Source organism: Hippoglossus stenolepis, chromosome 18 (assembly GCF_022539355.2).
Source record: "Hippoglossus stenolepis isolate QCI-W04-F060 chromosome 18, HSTE1.2, whole genome shotgun sequence".
NCBI classification, from domain to species: Eukaryota; Metazoa; Chordata; class Actinopteri; order Pleuronectiformes; family Pleuronectidae; genus Hippoglossus; species Hippoglossus stenolepis.
Genome location: NC_061500.1, coordinates 18,129,098 through 18,146,296, shown reverse-complemented (window position 1 = coordinate 18,146,296; position 17,199 = coordinate 18,129,098). Strand labels below are relative to the sequence as shown.

General features: G+C 41.2%; 1 protein-coding gene across 6 annotated transcripts in view; it reads left to right on the top strand.

Annotated features, from left to right (window-relative positions):
• Window positions 1-17,199, top strand: part of LOC118125757 (membrane-associated phosphatidylinositol transfer protein 2) — a 55,376-nt gene that overhangs the window by 19,079 nt on the left and 19,098 nt on the right. For all 6 annotated transcript variants that reach the window (XM_035184702.2, XM_047344544.1, XM_035184706.2 and 3 more), the window contains 5 exons: window positions 2,008-2,207; window positions 10,162-10,376; window positions 11,811-11,932; window positions 12,387-12,620; window positions 15,708-16,046. In XM_035184702.2, coding sequence (XP_035040593.2) covers window positions 2,130-2,207; window positions 10,162-10,376; window positions 11,811-11,932; window positions 12,387-12,620; window positions 15,708-16,046 — 988 coding nt within the window. In that variant the 5' untranslated portion in view covers window positions 2,008-2,129. The remainder of the gene's footprint in view (window positions 1-2,007; window positions 2,208-10,161; window positions 10,377-11,810; window positions 11,933-12,386; window positions 12,621-15,707; window positions 16,047-17,199) is intronic.

The following is a 17,199-nucleotide window of genomic DNA, read 5'->3' as shown; positions in this document are numbered from 1 at the left end:
CAGGACTTGGATTTGTGCGTGACGTGAGTCCAGATTTTCCTGACTGGACTTTTGCACTGATGACTCGGACTCAGGAAATCAGAACTCGACTCAGACTTGACTCTACTTTGGTGTCTCAGACTTGAACTCGAGACTCAACTCGGACTGAACGTTTATTAACTTAACTACTTAAGGAAGATAACAAAAACTACACAACTTCAGCCGCCAGTCCTAAACAAAACGTTTCATAATAGACAGATTCAATTTAGTCTTATAGCAAAATGCAATTCTCCATACTTTGCTTTTTAGATTGTTTTCCCAGTCAAACAGTTTGTACATTGTGTATGCTGCGTACGTTGTGTTTACACCAAATAGAAATATACCAAAATAATCAACCCCTACATGTTTAACTTGTGCGAATATAGTCACTAACAGTATGGGTAGACATACTGATATTGTAGTGTAGATTGATATAGATGTAATAAACTGTAGTTAAATATTTTTAACAAATCTAATGAAGCTTTGTTGTGTTTGTGTTTGTTTGCAGTCTGTCTTCACTGTCACACTCTGCATCATGACCTCCGAGGTTCATCTGCTAGACAGCTTGACCAAACATGCATAACCTAATCATGCACAGATGGACAGACTGTGGGACGCACGCATGCACGCGCACACGCACACGCACATGCACACGCACACACACACGCACCTTTTGACATCTCTGCTCCTCCTCGTCCCTGCCTCGTGTTAAAACAGCATCAGATTTACTCTCCGTCTTAATCTGTGTAAGATTAAGTAGCGGTTGTCATGTGACCCTCCCAGACTCATCCCTGTGTGCTTGATGCTGTGTTTGTGACGCTTGTTTCAGAAGGAGGCCAACAGCACAACGGCCTTGCTAACATCAGGCTTGCTCACTACTATTTGGAGAGATAGGTGTTGCTGTTGTCAGAAAATACGGCTGTGTTGTTTCTTTATGGGAGCGGGCACGTCATCCCATTTAAAACTGTTTTTTTTTATGGACTCAGAGGGAGAGCAGAGAAAGGAAATGTATATAAATAAGATGTTTTTGCTTGAAACTTAAACTATAGGTAAAAACATAAAGATAAGAGTCTACAACAGAACTCGATTTTGGATTCCATTCGAATATAAAAGAACAGTGTTTTGACAATTTTTTTCTTGTTTTATTTAAAAAAAATTTGAGTTTAAAGAAGCTATTATCAATATATTAAAAATAAGAATGCATCAAACAACAATTTGAAATCAATATGAGGATGCACATGGCATCACTCGCAGTGATGATATTTACAGAGACCTAAATATTCAGCTCCTTTCGGTTTCTTCAGAGCTTTAAAGTGAATTTCCCATCAATGTTTACCTGAACCACAGCTTTACTCCTGAAGTTCACGCTCACTGCTCTCGTTGAGTCATTGTTGGTGCAGCAGACATCAACTCTCAAATTTAGCAGAGAGGGAGTATTGGACTTAAATTCCTCAGGTGGACACAAATATGGCTCCAAATGGTAATGTGTTGCTCTGTAACTGCCGGATGTGTCAATGAACAGTTTAGGGTTGAAAGATTATGGCGTGTCAATGTTTGTTCTGCACACAAGGGGCAAAATAAAATATCATATATGTTGTGTCTTACAGTTAAAGCCGTAAAGCTGGCATCAAATAAATGTAGTGGAGGTATTTCCAGTTAATGTGGAAGTGCCTCGATACTATACGTGAGCAAGAGTACCGAATATAAGTACTTTCTACTAAAGCAGTGCTGGATATAAGGCTGCGTCTTCGGTGTGTATAGACTGGGTTGGGATTTAGGTTGCTGGGGGATTTCAGGGATGTTGCGAGGTCAGTGGATTACCTTGTAACAGATCTGCAGGAGGGCTGGCTTGGAGGACACACACATGATGTGTTGGCTTGTGTACGGAGGTGGGGTGGGGGTTTAATCCTTGAGACAAACGTGGTAACTCCTTCTTTGGTTTCGCGAGTGACTGTGGAAGCTCAAATCTTTCTTTTCCTCCTCCCTCAGGTTTGAATAACGATGACTCCCATCCTCGCTGTTTGAACATGCTGCTCGGGTAGTGAAGGCGACTGCGAGGAGCGTCTACCCAATTAAACTCCCCTCACACACACACGCACACAAGCACAACCATGCTGATCAAGGAGTATCGTATCCCCATGCCGATGAGTGTGGAGGAGTACCGCATCGCTCAGCTCTACATGATCCAGGTGAGTGTGATCCAGCTTCATTATCAAACTTCTCATATTGTATTTCTGTTCTTTTTCACTTGGACATGTCAGTGGTACAGTTTGCACCAGACTCTACTACAGCCTGGCAACAGTCACTACAACAGACACTGACTCAATCACTAACAATACCTTTTTAAGTGCACCAAGAAAACTCTATAAATAACTTCACAGTGTGAAGAGTTTCTGTCCAACTTTGTTAATCAGTAATTATAAAATAAATGTTTAACAAAGCAGGCCTCACTTATGAGTGTTCACAGGAGGAATTACAGATTACATTAATAATGTTTTACACGACAGTGTGTTATAAATGTTTAATAAATGTTTATACACTGCTCATTAATCCTGAATAGAGGGACTTAAAGAGAAATATTGCCAAACTGCCTCATTTATTCCCCCACAGAGATTAAAACCATTCACTGACGACAAGGAAGTCGTGTCTGAAAAGCAAAATGTCTTTGTCACCAATATGAGAGAGCGGATCACTGATATCATTTTAACAACATAGCCTGAAAAACTTGCACCTCGTATATATGTTGTATTTACTGTGACCCAGAACTTGACAACAACATTACAAACAGCAGAATGATCTTGCTGTGTATCTGTCTTGTGTGTGTCAAAAATGTATTTGTCATTTTTTGTTGTTGTTGCAGACTTTTCTTAATGTCTATCTGTTTACTGGGGAATGTGGGAGATGTATTCTTTTCTGTACAGCAACAATAATCGGTTGTTCTGTTGCTGTGTCCTCGAGGAAGAGATTAGTACATCAAAAAACCCATATTTTTTAATGTGTTTATAGTGTCTTAAATTTAAGGGTCTGATGAAAGAAGTCAGTGTGAGTCTGGTTAATGGTAAAGTGCATGGATGCTGGAGACTGTTTTTCTGAGTCATTGGATGATGTGGGTCATGTGCTGACGCGAGTCTGTAGTTCAGGCTTGTGTGTGAGGGTGGAGGAGGTCAGGAGTTTAAGGTGTCATCGTGCACCTGAACAGGCGCAGTGGAGAACATGGCTCAAGGGTCACGGGGGCAGTGTTGTTCTGCAGACCAGATGTTGCTCCATACGTCTGAGGACTGTGTTTCATTTTACAATTTTTTGCTATATATATATATATATTCGGGCTGCACCTTGACGGTTGCCACCCACCAATAAACCAAACAAAGAAGAAGAAAAAGTACCGTCATAGTTATGGTTTATTATGTTGTTATATGCAAATAAACATACCTTATGCAGTGCTGTGGAAGAGTTTGAAAGATTTTAGTTTGAGGAATTTAAATTGTTTTTATCCCATGAAAATATATTTTACAAAAGACTAACTTACTCAAAAGATACTTTTGGAATTGAAGAACCCCATCTCTTTCAAATACACACACACACACGCACACACACGCACACACACGCACACACACACACACACACGCACACACACACACACACACTGTTGCTGGACCCCTCCTCCTGCTCAGCGTCACAACTGAGAGCCAGGTTGCCAAGGAAACCGGTGACATCAGCTGCAGCATGGCAGGAGCTGCCATCATTTGTTTGTGATATGGAACGAGAGAGAGAGATTGAAAGAAAAGGAGCGTCGGAGAGAGAGAGAGAGAGAGTGAGAGAGAGAGCGAGAGGGGAAAGACGTGATGGTGCAGTCGGCATTACCATGACGACATTTTGTCATGGTTACAGTTTAGGCTATGCATCACTCGTGCACTGTACACGAGATGGACACAGTTACATGAAGACCTTACAGCGTTCAGGGTTTGAACTCCTTCCTCTGTTAATTCCCTTCCGATGAGATTATTGAACAGGAAAAGGTGAGACTGTTATCATGGTGACAAATCTAGCTTGGAAAGCAATATTCAAATGCAACACAGCCTGATGATGATACATGTCATTAGATCCACGAGTCTATTCAAACAAGAACTGTGTGTCTATCCAAAGAGTGACATACATGTTCCCTCATTCACCCTCCTGCTGCAGCAAATAGTCATCAGAGCACCAATTGTGGATTAATCCGCTGCTGAAAATAGTCCCCAACAAATGTAAATAGTAGGATCCAGAAGGCCTGGGGCCACACACATTCTGGGAAAGTCTGAAGTATTGAAACAGTGGCTAACACACTGTTTGGTTGATTATAACAAAAAAAAGAATTAATGTCACCACCAACCAGCCGTATTCTTTAAAATGCATTATCCTTGAGGGCGTTATTTGACGCCCTCAAGTTTAAAATATTTGATTGCCTGTTTCATGACAAGTTCATTCTTCAAGCTCATTGCCATTTTTTTTACACTGTGCCTGCAATAAATGTCAAAACACAGTGAAAGTGGAACCAGGTCATGGCAGCGTGTTTTTCCTTTGTTAGCCTGGGAAAGTAAACAAACTGACTTCTTCTCTGACAGTAGCCAGACCGGCCCAATGGCTTGAGGATTGGACTGTACAATTAATTTACTCTTACAGTGGGATACCGCTTGATGCATGTGGTTGTAGTTGGAAAGTAGGTGGACCTGTGGAGGGGAGTTGTGCACCACTGGGTTATGCTAACCTTGTGGTGTCACATTAATTATTCAGGGATGGCTCGGCCCGGCAGAAATGAGACCCTCAGCAAAGGCAGAGCCATTACAATTCCACAGACGTGGTCCTCGGAGTGTCTGCCCAGCCTCGGAGCATTTCTCACATGGACCCTGTTTTCTTTCATATCTTCTGCTCATGTTTCTCTCCCTGTCAGCCACTGGAACCCTCCTCTCCCTTTGTGCAAATTGGATGAGGCTCTTTAAAAGGTTTCTTTACCCTTTTTCAGATTTCTTTATGAAATCGTAGTCCACCAAACTGTATTTGGTCAGCCACTAAACTCTATTCACATTTCATTCAAGGACTTCCATACTTTGATACGTCCTTATTTCTGTATTTTCATAGTAATTCCCTATGAACTTTCCTGAAAACAACTATGTCGTAAGGTTCTAACTACAGAAAACAGAAGGAATTTCTTTGAACGGACATTTTGGTTTAATACCAAATAAATATCAATTCATCACACTTTACTTAATGCTTGCCTTTAGACTAGAGCTGATATGATTAGTTGATGAACAGAATAGTACTTTTATAATTATATTTTAATATTTAATATTTTTTTATGCAAAAAAATAAAATACAAATATTTGTATTCTCCTATCGATTCAACCTCTCAACCAGTGATTTATTATTTCAGCATCACTAGATCTAAAGATGAAGTGACTCTGGTGGTTCCTTGCCTTCTCCTGCAGCTCCACCATGAGGTGGACATTTGTGTTTTTGTCCCTGTGAAATATCTCTAGAGAACTATTTGATAAATTGCTGTGAAAGTTTGCACAGGATGAGTTGTTATCACTTTGCTAATCAGCTCACTTTTCATCTCATCCATCATTAAGTCAAAATTGACTTTATGATAAAAATACCTGAAAAACAGATGACACGCCCATCAGTCTCAGCTGTACTTTTTGTTTAGCACATCACAGTTAATTTGATGCAACACCTATGTATAATCAACTTTAATGGCTGTCATTAATGTTTACTGTAAATTTATTTTTAATTTAACAGAAATATATTAATAACAACAACATGCCCAAGAACCAGAGATGTTCCACAACCGATACCAGCATCAGAAAAGCCCCCAATAGTCCCGAAAATGCTGGATCAGTCATCGGCCACTACTCAAATCTATGTTCTGATCTGATATCAGATCGGTACTCGATTGTGGCTGACGTGCAAAGTCCAAGTTATATATAGAAAGTATATGGACAGGAAATTGGTATCAAAACATCTCTACCATAAGAATAGCCTTGCAGACCTGCTGGCGGGGCCTTTTAGCCTTGCTTCATATACATTAACAAGTGTGTGTGTGTGTGTGTGTGTGTGTGTGTGTGTGTGTGTGTGTGTGTGTGTGTGTGTGTGTGTGTGTGTGTGTGTGTGTGTGTGTGTGTGTGTGTGTGTGTGTGTGTGTGTGTGTGCACGAGACAGTTGTTTTGGAGTTGAGCAGCAGATGGGGAAGTGAAGGTAGCACTGCTCACTGCAGGACTGATGGTCTGAAGTTTACCACTTCAGGATTTTGCCTTAATAGATCGGTCTTGTTTTTTTTTGGACAGTTTGGCATGTTGGGTAAGAGAATAATTTCAACCCACCTCTGTTGCTTTCATAAACCCCATCAAAGTCCCCGGGGTATTGCTGTATAATTGACACTTGAGCTCTTTGCCTTGGGCTCTGAGATTTAATACAGAGAAGCAGCAGCAGAAGGGGCTCAGACACGAGGAGGGTAATTTTAGACCCTCAGCTCCTCACCTAAATTACATTACCTGCTAGATTACAGCAATTTTCCAGCTGTTTGCCTCCTCTGACCTTCATTACTGATAGCACCTCCCTAAAGTCTTCAGGAGAGAGAGCTCCGTGTTCAATCTCAGCTCTCGTTCTTGACCCGGCGCTCTCCGCTCTTGCTGTTAATAAAGATCACGATGATTTGCATTCACATCGTGCTGTTTGGTCGACCCGCAGCACTTTACAATGGAAGGAATGAAATACCTTTTCAATCATCTTTTTTACACCACGATACAGTGTCTACAGTGTAGTACCTGACAGTATTTACACTGACTGAGCAACAAGATTATAATTGAGTTGCCCATGCAAACAAAGGTTTAAGGATTTATCAATTTATTCAAATTGGAGTTCATTGGGCTGTTTATATATTGAGCAGTAGTGTTTAATATGAGTGTGACTGGCGACTGAAACCCAGTAGACACACATCTTCAACAATTATTGGCTGTTAAGTATTAACTTAAAATTTCTGATGCAGCAGACACATCTCTGAGAAAGGAAGCAATTCAAAAGGTTTATTGTACAGTTTTAAATGTGCAAACTGGTATCAGAGAGTGCTATTCAAGGTCAGAGGTCCAGGGCAGTGGTTGGGACGGAACTGACCTCCAGACAGTCCAGTGACGGTTTCGATGGAGAGCAGTACAGCAGGTTAGAGAATGCACTGGGTTTTCTCTTTTTTCCCCCTGTCCCTAGAGCTATCTGTGCCTTGAGTGAATCCTTTCAAATTTGGCTCAAATATTCACTTAGACTCACATATTAACTTAATAGAATTTGGAGGGCAAAGGTCAGAGTGACCTCACAAAACATGTTTTAGCCTGTTGAACATTATATCTAAAGTCTGCCTTTAGGGAATTTTACATTATGACCAGTTGTCACTTTGACTCAAAGATAAATTGATTCGATTTCAGTGGTCAAAGGTCACGGTGACCTCATATCTAAGAAAAGATATAGACTGAAACTGCACTGGTTGGCGTAGGCATACAACTTCAGGGTGGTAATTTTGGAAAACATGTTCTACTCATGTCCTTGTTGGGCAAATTCAACATCCTGCACAAATTTTCAAAACATTTTGAGATCCATCATGAAGACCATAGAGTGTCCAACCTTCAAGGGAGATTAGCTTTGTTGTCCATTTCAGTGCCTTCTACCTGTGCAACCATCTGCTGTGGAGTACCACAGGGCTTCATATTAGGTCCTGTTTTATTTTTTGTATATCGTCTTCCCTTGGGGCAAATTATTAGGATGATATACTTCATCATACTGTTGTTACACAGCTGACACCTAACTGTACCTATACCACAGAGAAGTTAGGCATATCACTGAATTGTGTAGATTGAAACTGTGTGCAACCAGAAAGACAGCAGTGTATATATGCTCTGATCTAAAAGGCACCTGGTTCTTTTATTAATCTAAAATCATCATTGCTTGCTTATCGATACTTGTTACCACTCTTTCATTAATTAAACCTGTTAGCGAGAAGAAGCAAAGAAGTGAACAGATTTAACCACTGCACCGCCATTGTCTATTGTATTTCAGTTCTCTCTGGATGACGGTCAGTGATCACCTGCAGTTGGTTCAGAATCCTCACTGGTGTCATAAGGCCTCCCCTCACTGGTTGCCAGTTCATTTCGTTTTTAATTTGCTCTTAAAGCACTGCATTGACTCACACCCTGTAATATGACTTAACCCCTCATCCCCTGTTCCACCTCCAGGCCCCTCAGATCGGCCGACCAGTCACTGTTCTCCATTTGGACTATTGCAGTCGAAATCCAGGGCTGATGGGAGATTTTCCATCGTGGAGCAGTTTTCCACTCACTGTCAGACCCTCACTTTGCTCTGGCCTTGGTAGCTGTTGTTTCAGTGTGTTCTTTTGGTCCGTATCAGACCTAATCTTCACATAGCCATGTCAAATTATTCATTGTTTGAAAGCTCACAGAGAAGCTTCGTCTATTGATTCTATCTGTGCAAAGCATTTGGGGATTTTCATATCACTGCAACAGCTGTTGACACAGAGCCTTTGTGGCTCAGGCTCCAAAGTGTTTTCCACACCAAGGCACAACTACAGGCTTCATTCTCCATTTTATGTGAAAAAATGTAGATATAACTTTGCTTCAGCATATGTTAAGATTATTTTTGGCTGTATCTAAAGTTACCTCGTAAATGAGGAACAATTGTGTTTTTTCATTTGAGGAACGTTATTGGCCGGCATCTTTAAAGAGATGACTTCTTGGACTATTTTTATTTGTTTATTCTCTGTACAATGTATTTTGTTAAAAAATATTTATCCCACACTTTTATCAATCTACTTAAAGGGATGTTTGTTAGATCATGGAGGAATTTAATATTTATCACCTGCCACATTTATTAACAATATAAACCCTCCATGTTTTTGTGTACAGTGAATTACAGACGGCTACATGCAGAGCCTCTTGAGGAGATGGAGTGTGTTTATAAACTGATGCTGTAATCCCAAGATCCTGTGGAGCTACAGGCTTAATGCACAGCTCAGTCTTACGTGTTCTGTGGAGTTGAGCCATATGCTGCCTTTTATCAAAGGCTGTTAAATGCTGGGCAGAAAGGGAAATCATTGCTTTTCACTTCCTCTGTGCAGCGAATCTTAACCCAACAGTAAAAGTGAAGGGTTTGGATTATTTAAGGAAAGGAGCGGGAAATGAGAGGGTGAGTGAGCTGTGGAGGAATTATGATGATTTCAAAGAGTGAAAAATAAAATATGACTAAAAGAATTAATAGAAAAGCTCTTTTTTTCTATGTGGCAGCTTTATTTCCTCCCAGCTCATCACTCTGCCTCTGCTGCGTCGTCCACCCAGCTCCGTGATGGAAGTGGATTTTGTTAAGTTCCTCCCGAATGAGAGATGGGAGTGCTGTGTAAGGGTGGCAAGGGTTTCATTGGTTTCAAGTAGTCGCAGGAAAGACAGGAAAGGGAGGATATGTGTTGAGGGCTGAGTGTGGATAAGGCGGGAGAACACACTGCTTACTTTTCAGGTTTTGCATTAAAATGCTTCTCAACGATGAGATAAAATCCCCCCTCATAAGTTTGTCTCACTCACCTAAATATAAGAAAGTGAGAGATGAAGTAGATGGTCACATGGTTTACCTGCATGGTTCCAGTAACTATGTACATTCACTTTACTAATATTGCCGTGTTTACTGCACTGCATTTATCCGGTATACTGTAGTTACTAGTTACTTTTCAGATTAAAATTTAAATAAAATGCTTAGAATAAGCTCCACCAGCCCCAGCTAAAACATAAACATGCATGTAAATGTAATATTAATAATCATATAGTCATATATCAATAATATATTCATGGAACACAGAAGCCATTTACCTGCATAGTAATCACTTTTATGTTTAAATAACTGACCTGATCTTATCTACATACTTTTACTTAAGCAACATTTTGAATGCAGGACCTCTGTGTATTATTTACAGTGTAGTATTTTTGAATTCTACCACCACTGACAGAATACAAGACAAAGTAGTACTATCACAGGTCTGTGTTTTGCTTCCTTATAAATCTAAGCAGACCCTAAATCCCAGTCCTCTTACTCTCCTGTCCCCTTTCTGTCGCCTCACAGAAAAAGAGCCGAGAGGAGAGCTGCGGCGAGGGCAGCGGCGTGGAGATCCTGGAGAACAAGCCTTATGTGGACGGCCCCGGGGGCTCAGGCCAGTACACGCGCAAGGTCTACCACATCGGGAAACACATCCCGTCCTGGTTCTGTGCCATCCTGCCTCAAGCTGCCCTCCGAGTGGAGGAGGAGTCCTGGAACGCCTACCCCTATACACGCACCCGGTGAGACGACACTAACACTGGACCTGTGTTTATCCAACTGCCACTGGTCTTAGTTTAAAGATAAGAGCAAAAACAAATCCTGCTCTCTAACGTAAGATGGTCAGAAAGTGGCCTTAAGGTGGCAAACAAACAATAAGCCTAAACATGGTGTTCATTTTTTTATCATTTCTCTGACACGTCTGACACACCAACAGCAAAACGTCTCTCGGCAGAATTTTGTTCCCATATGTTCTATTATTTTCTCCATATCAATATATTTATACATGATAACCAATATTACATTTTATGTTTCTTTCTTCTGGAGATTTAAAGAATTCAAACATAAATAAAATGAACCCAGTCACATCTTCACAATAGGAGTAATCTTCCTGCTCACACTTAGGCAATAGTTGGGACTTTAATTTCCCTCTGAGAAATTAAATTTGATGAATCCGAGCTGTGGTCTGAGACTCAGATGGTACGAGTTTAAGTGTAAAATGACTCAGCATGCAGATTTTAATTTGGTAAGTACCACGTTATTGCAAAATTACTCGTACTTTTTAGAAACAGACACTAAAACCCTAACCGTGTCCCCTTGTGAAAACCATTAATCCGTGTTAACACTTTTTGCATTAAGTGATTTTTAGGTATCATCTAAAGTAGAGAGACTGGCCTTTTTTGTAATAAAACATTTTTAATGGTTTTCATCGTGTGGCTCCTAGATTCATAAATTTATTGAGTCAAAAAAAAACATTTGCTTATTGCAGCATATTTCTGAGTGAGCCATTTATTTATATTCAGCTGAATAATCACATATTCATTCACACTGCGGCAAACTTTGTGCCAGATTTCACCACTTTTTATGTGCTTCCCCCCTTGACTAAATATTCCTAAAACTTGGTCATAAATCACTTTTTTTCCCTTGATGATGGGATCACAAAAGCTATGGGAAGCCTGAATATAATCCACCCAGTAGTTTTTGACTCACTGTATAGATGTGGCGCTAGATAACAAGTCAAGGAATGGTAAATGGTCTGTAATTGTATTGCAGTTTTCTAGTCTTGATGACCACTCAAGACTCTTTACTGTACAGTTTTGTCATTCACACGTTCATATACACATACAGTGCGTCTATGTGCACACTTCAATCACACACTGCTGTCAGGGGCAATTTGGGGTTCAGTACCTTGCCCAAGGACCCCTCGGCACGCAGAATAGGGGAGACTGGGATCGAAACCCTGACCTTCTGGTTAGTGGATGACCTCATGAGGGAACTGTCTTTTTTGTTTTTGTCTTTTCAAACAGACTACAAGCTTTTTGTTTAATCACTTATGACATGGATGGTTTTGCTTTTTATCAACACTCATAAAATATGCTGAATAATAGACCAAATCGTCTGTATTCATCCTTCTATACATTTCAGCTCCTTAATGACATCTTTTTTTGGTTCCGCAGGTATACCTGTCCCTTTGTTGAGAAATTCTCTATCGACATTGAGACGTATTATAAACCAGATACTGGAAACCAAGGGGACATCTTCAATATGTCCTCTGCTGAAAAGAGACAGAGGACTGTAGGTAGGCAGATCATCATGCACACAGAGAACCCCCCCCCCCCACTCCCTCCTACCATCATAAACACTGAAAGTGTCTGTCATTGTTCTGCTGGGCGGTCTTCATCTCTTCATACGCAGAATCACACATCAGATGTACACAGAGATATTTGCAGTGAAAAAAACCAGACGACCTGGTGCAGAGGGACTCAGGCTCTGGAGTAGAGGAGTTTGTGTTGAGCCTCTGAATATACAAATGGACTGAGGTGCAGGCAACATGTGCAGTTTGCTCCAGACATGTTCCCTGCAGGGAGTGATTACATAAAAGACACACAGACACACAGACACACACACACACACACGCACAACCCTCTGGAGGCAGGTGTTCAGTGAGGACGTCGTGACATCTGTCATGCTCGAACCTGCTGCTCACATCTGCTTCAGTGTTGCCTCCTAAATGATTGTGTGTCGCCTCTTAGACCCCATAGACATCGTGAAGGACTACATCGCTCCTCATGAGTACCTGGTGGAGGAAGACCCGAAACTGTACCAGTCTCTCAAGACCAAACGGGGTCCACTGTCAGAGGACTGGATCGAGGAGATCAACCAGGACCCTGGTCAGAACCCCGTCATGTGTGCCTACAAGCTCTGCAAAGTGGAGTTCAGATACTGGGGCATGCAGTCCAAGATCGAACGCTTCATACATGACGTGGGTAGGTATGGTGTGTGTGTTTGTTAGTGTGTGGTCCATGACTCATGTTGTGGGGACCTAAATCTGTTTACACACACACACACACATTATTATTGTCTTCTTTATGGGGACAAAGATTAAGTCCCCTCAATGTAAATCATTACATTTTAAGGTGAAGACATGTATTAAGGTTAGGTTAAGTGAGGTATTTTATTTAATGTGCTTTATGTAATATGTGTGATAAAAAACATTAGCAATGAAAGATGAACAACATAAAAATGCAATTACAAATTGAAATAATAGAAACTTGAATGAAGGCATTAAAACCAAAGATTGAACACCTAGAAAAAGCTGGAAATAACCCAGGAAAGTAAAGACTATCAGTGAGAAGCCAAGAATAATAAAGTTCTGTAGAGCTTTGAATAAAACAATTCTGAAAGGTTAGAGATTAAATTCAAAAGGCTGTGCTAACCTTGGAAAATGGTGAATTGCTGCCAATAGGTTATCATTAAATAATCCTTAAAGTTCAGAAATAAATAGGAACAACCCCGCAGGTCAGAGATAACCCTAGAATAATAGGAATTGGGGAAAAAAGATACAAATATCAGGCATGACAATTTTAAGTCAGGATTTACCCTCGAAAACCAGGCAGGAAAAACCTTGGAAGTTTGATAATATCCCTGCAAAGCACTTAAGAACTGGACTTTTGTGATTTAGCATTACATTATAAACTTGACTCCAGTACTTTTTACTTCCAGGCTTAAATAATTGTGTCCCAGAGGAGCATTGATATTTCAGAATTAAATCTCTTTCTCATCGGATCACGTAACAGATGCTGTTGAACCTTGAAACATGGTCCCAAATGTCTCCCCACACTTTATATCCGGTGTCTGTTCAGTTGCTGATCAGTGAAATGAAACCAGTTTGTCAGATTCACAGCACATTATTCTGTTCATAACAGCATTAGAGCTTCACCTTGAGGGTGACGTCAGAGGAAAAATGGCCGCCATGTGAATATCGTCTATTTCGGACTTTTCAGGATTAAATGTGATTTCGCTGTGCGTGTGTTACTATATGAAACAGTGGGTTACTAGCAGCTCTATGAGAAATCAACACATCGTATCTCTGCGATGAGACTGAGTGATAAAAACCCCTCAGATGTGTAGCGGAGCCAGACGGGGTGAGTGTGAGGAAACAGGTGAAGACGATAGGTAAATAAAACAGTGGAGATAAATGGGTGAGAAAGTGTGGGAAGTGTTTGCGAGGCAGTAGCAGAGACAAGTGGCTGCTTCCCTGAGATAACGTGGCACTCTGGATTCACTTGCTTGCCAGCGTCGGGCTGTTTCTGTTCCGCTGCTGTGATGTGACACTGTTCATACACCCTGACAGGCCTCAGCCTCCTCGCTCACAGCTTCTCCTTCCAGACTAATGAAGCAGCAGCTGCTCTGTCTTCACTCTGTGGTCCAATCCACATGATCTCCATCTCCAACATGGGTTTTCTTCTCCTTGACGCTCCCCACTGCCACTTGAGCCTTCGAGCTTCCTTGAAACTTTTCCTTTGTTTTTATGCTCTATGCTTTCAGCTGCAGACCGCACCTCATCAAGCCTGACTCATGAATATTATCAGCTCCCAAATAAACTGTGCTGAAAGGGTCTGCGGGTTCTATAATTCAGAGGCTTTCAAGCTTTGTTAATGAGCTATTCAGCAATTTCCACTTTCATGCTTAATTTCACAATGTGGTTCTTTTACTGGATATTAATATAATGGCCTTCTCTGTTTGCTAATAGTGGCCTTTATAGCCAGGTTGGAGGTTTTAATCATGAACTGCTCGAGGGGTCCCAGGGTTTTATAAGCAGCTGGTGCTTGTTTAGTTCATCAGGAGGGAGACATTGATGAGAATTAAATCTCCTTTGACAAGGCAGAGGCAGCTTTCTCTGACATTCGATTTTTTTCTCCATTGACTTTTACGGAGCCCCCCCCCGGTGACATTGGTGGAAAGAACATCATTGTGTGGCCACAAAACGTTTTTAAGGCGTGGGATGGGATGACTAAATGATGGTCACGTCTAAATATTGCATGCCTACAAGATACAAATCCGTTCAGTACTGTCAAGACAAGGGCAAGAAAGCGTCTTGGATGAGAGATGAAACGTTTCATTGAATCAAAATCACAGCCTCAATAAGGGGCTTTAGTTTGACACACACTCGCTGTGTCTCAATTCAGGGGCAGCATCCTTTGGACGGAGGGAGTGTTTGTGGGCTGGACTGAAATGAGACAGTCTGGTCTTCAGTGATCGAGGTCACAAGCTTGTCCCGCCCCCTTATTGCTGTTGCCTAGTAACAGAGCTGAAGTTTGACATGACGAGAAAGTTTTAATACCTCTTGTTTTTTTTTCAACATGTGTACTGTTCAGTTGAGTTGATGCATGATACTCAATTGTTGGACCTCTGAAAAATGGTTCGTCACTGAAGTGCAATGAATCCTGGGATAGGTTAGGCTGGAAAGGATCCACCTGTTGGAGCCTTTGTTTCCCCGGGATGAGAGGACGCATTTGTCGGCTGCTTTGAAGGAGCCTTTCGAAGTGGGACAGTCTAGTTGCGCCGCTGCAATCTGTCTTTAAATGCAGCCTCCGAAGGATGCAGCTCCTGAATTGAGACAGCTAGTATGCACTGACTCTGAGTGAGGCCACACTGGGGTGGAAACCTTTAAATCACTAATCAGTAGAAACATATAGGGCCCTATTGTTGGGGTCATCTCATCTCATTCCCACGTCTTGATCACTCGTGGCCAAACAATAATACTTCAATGTACAGAGCCTGTTGGAGATCAGCTTACTTAATTCCACTTACTATTCATTATTATGTTTTATTTGCTGACCAGCCTCCTCGTTTTGTCTGGTTGAAAAAACACCAGACTTCCCTGTTTCCCACCATAAAACCAACCTGCGCTCTTTACCTGTGAATCTCTGAGGATACATTCTGTATTCACCAGCCATGACTTCATACTTTTCAAGGTTAATCCACTTTTATGGATTTATGTCACAGGAACATGATTTGTTCCTTTTAAAATTAAATTACATGCCGATTAATCCGTGTTGCTGTCTTTCCAGGTCTGCGTAAAGTGATGGTCCGCGCCCACCGGCAGGCGTGGTGCTGGCAGGACGAGTGGTACGGCCTGACCATCGAGGACATCAGGCAGCTGGAGCTGGAGACCCAGCTGGCGTTGGCTAAGAAGATGGCCCACTACAGCCTCAGCGAGGAGGGGGGAGCGGAGCCCAATGGGTCCGCTGTCAGCCAGGACCAGCAGCAGGGAGCTGAGGCTGGGGGAGCCAGCGCAGAGGCCGAGGGAGGAGGAGGGAAGCTGGGGGAGCCACTGGAGTCACGAGGGGAGCTCACCAAGCAGTGGTCAACATCCTCTAGATCCTCCAATAGGTCATCTAAGAGAGGAGGTGAGGGGGACTCGCCTAATGCTAAGATTAATAATATTAATAATAATAATGTGTTCAGAACTGTCATATTATTTGTAGTATTTTCAACGAAAATGTGTGTTTACATAAGCAACACAAGTAATTGAACAGGATCTCTTGGTGTTTCAGGAAATCTTTACATATAGATTCTTTTTTCTAGTATTCTATATGTTTTTCATATCATAATCTTAGGTAAGGGTCAGGTCGTCTTTATAACTTTATAATATAATATATTATATTATATTATAAATGTATTCCATTTGACCATGTATTTATCCAGATCCAGATATAAAGTTCATCCATTTTTCCTATGTAGTGGGGAGGCCGCCCTCAGCCTTCTCATATTTGTCACTTTAACTGATGTTTCTGTTACCAATCCAGAATACAGTCCAAGAATGGCCCTTAGTAGAGGGCCTCCACCTCCACTGAGGCCCAACAGTCCTCTTAAGAAACCACAGATTTTTTGTTGGATCTACATCACATTGCAAACACTCATACACATGACAAAACATTCCTATTTTTGTCATCAAGATCCACAAATCATTCTCTGAGAAAGAAAGAGAAATGTTGAAAAACACCCTAAAAAAAATATTTCTGCATCCGCCCTCTGACCCGGATCAATTCAATTCAATTCAATTTTATTTGTATAGCGCCAAATCATCATATACAATATATCAAGGTACTTTACATAGAAGGTTGAGACCTTAAAACCCTTCCACCAAGTTTCATGCTTACCTTCGGGCCTCCTCCTCTAGGGCGAAGATAATACAATTCAATGAAAATAAGATACTATGCATCTTAAGTTTTAACATACTCACTATATAATTTGCCTTAACTTTTGCAACAAAGTTCTCACAAAATGTGTTCACGTGACCACCAGATGTAGTAATGTTTGTCTGATACATTTATGTTCCCACGAACAAAATCTCTGGAGTTTTGTATTGTTCTGTATAATATTATGAATTATCTTTACCACCTTCTCTGTAGTGGCTATTTGTCCAAAGGATGTTTCTGTCAAAATACGCTTAACAAAAATACACTGAGGCACCAGTCTAGTTGGGTTGTACTCAGGCAATTAAAGAAGTCCATTGTCCATGCTTAATTCACGGTTGGGTAGATATATATATATGTGTGT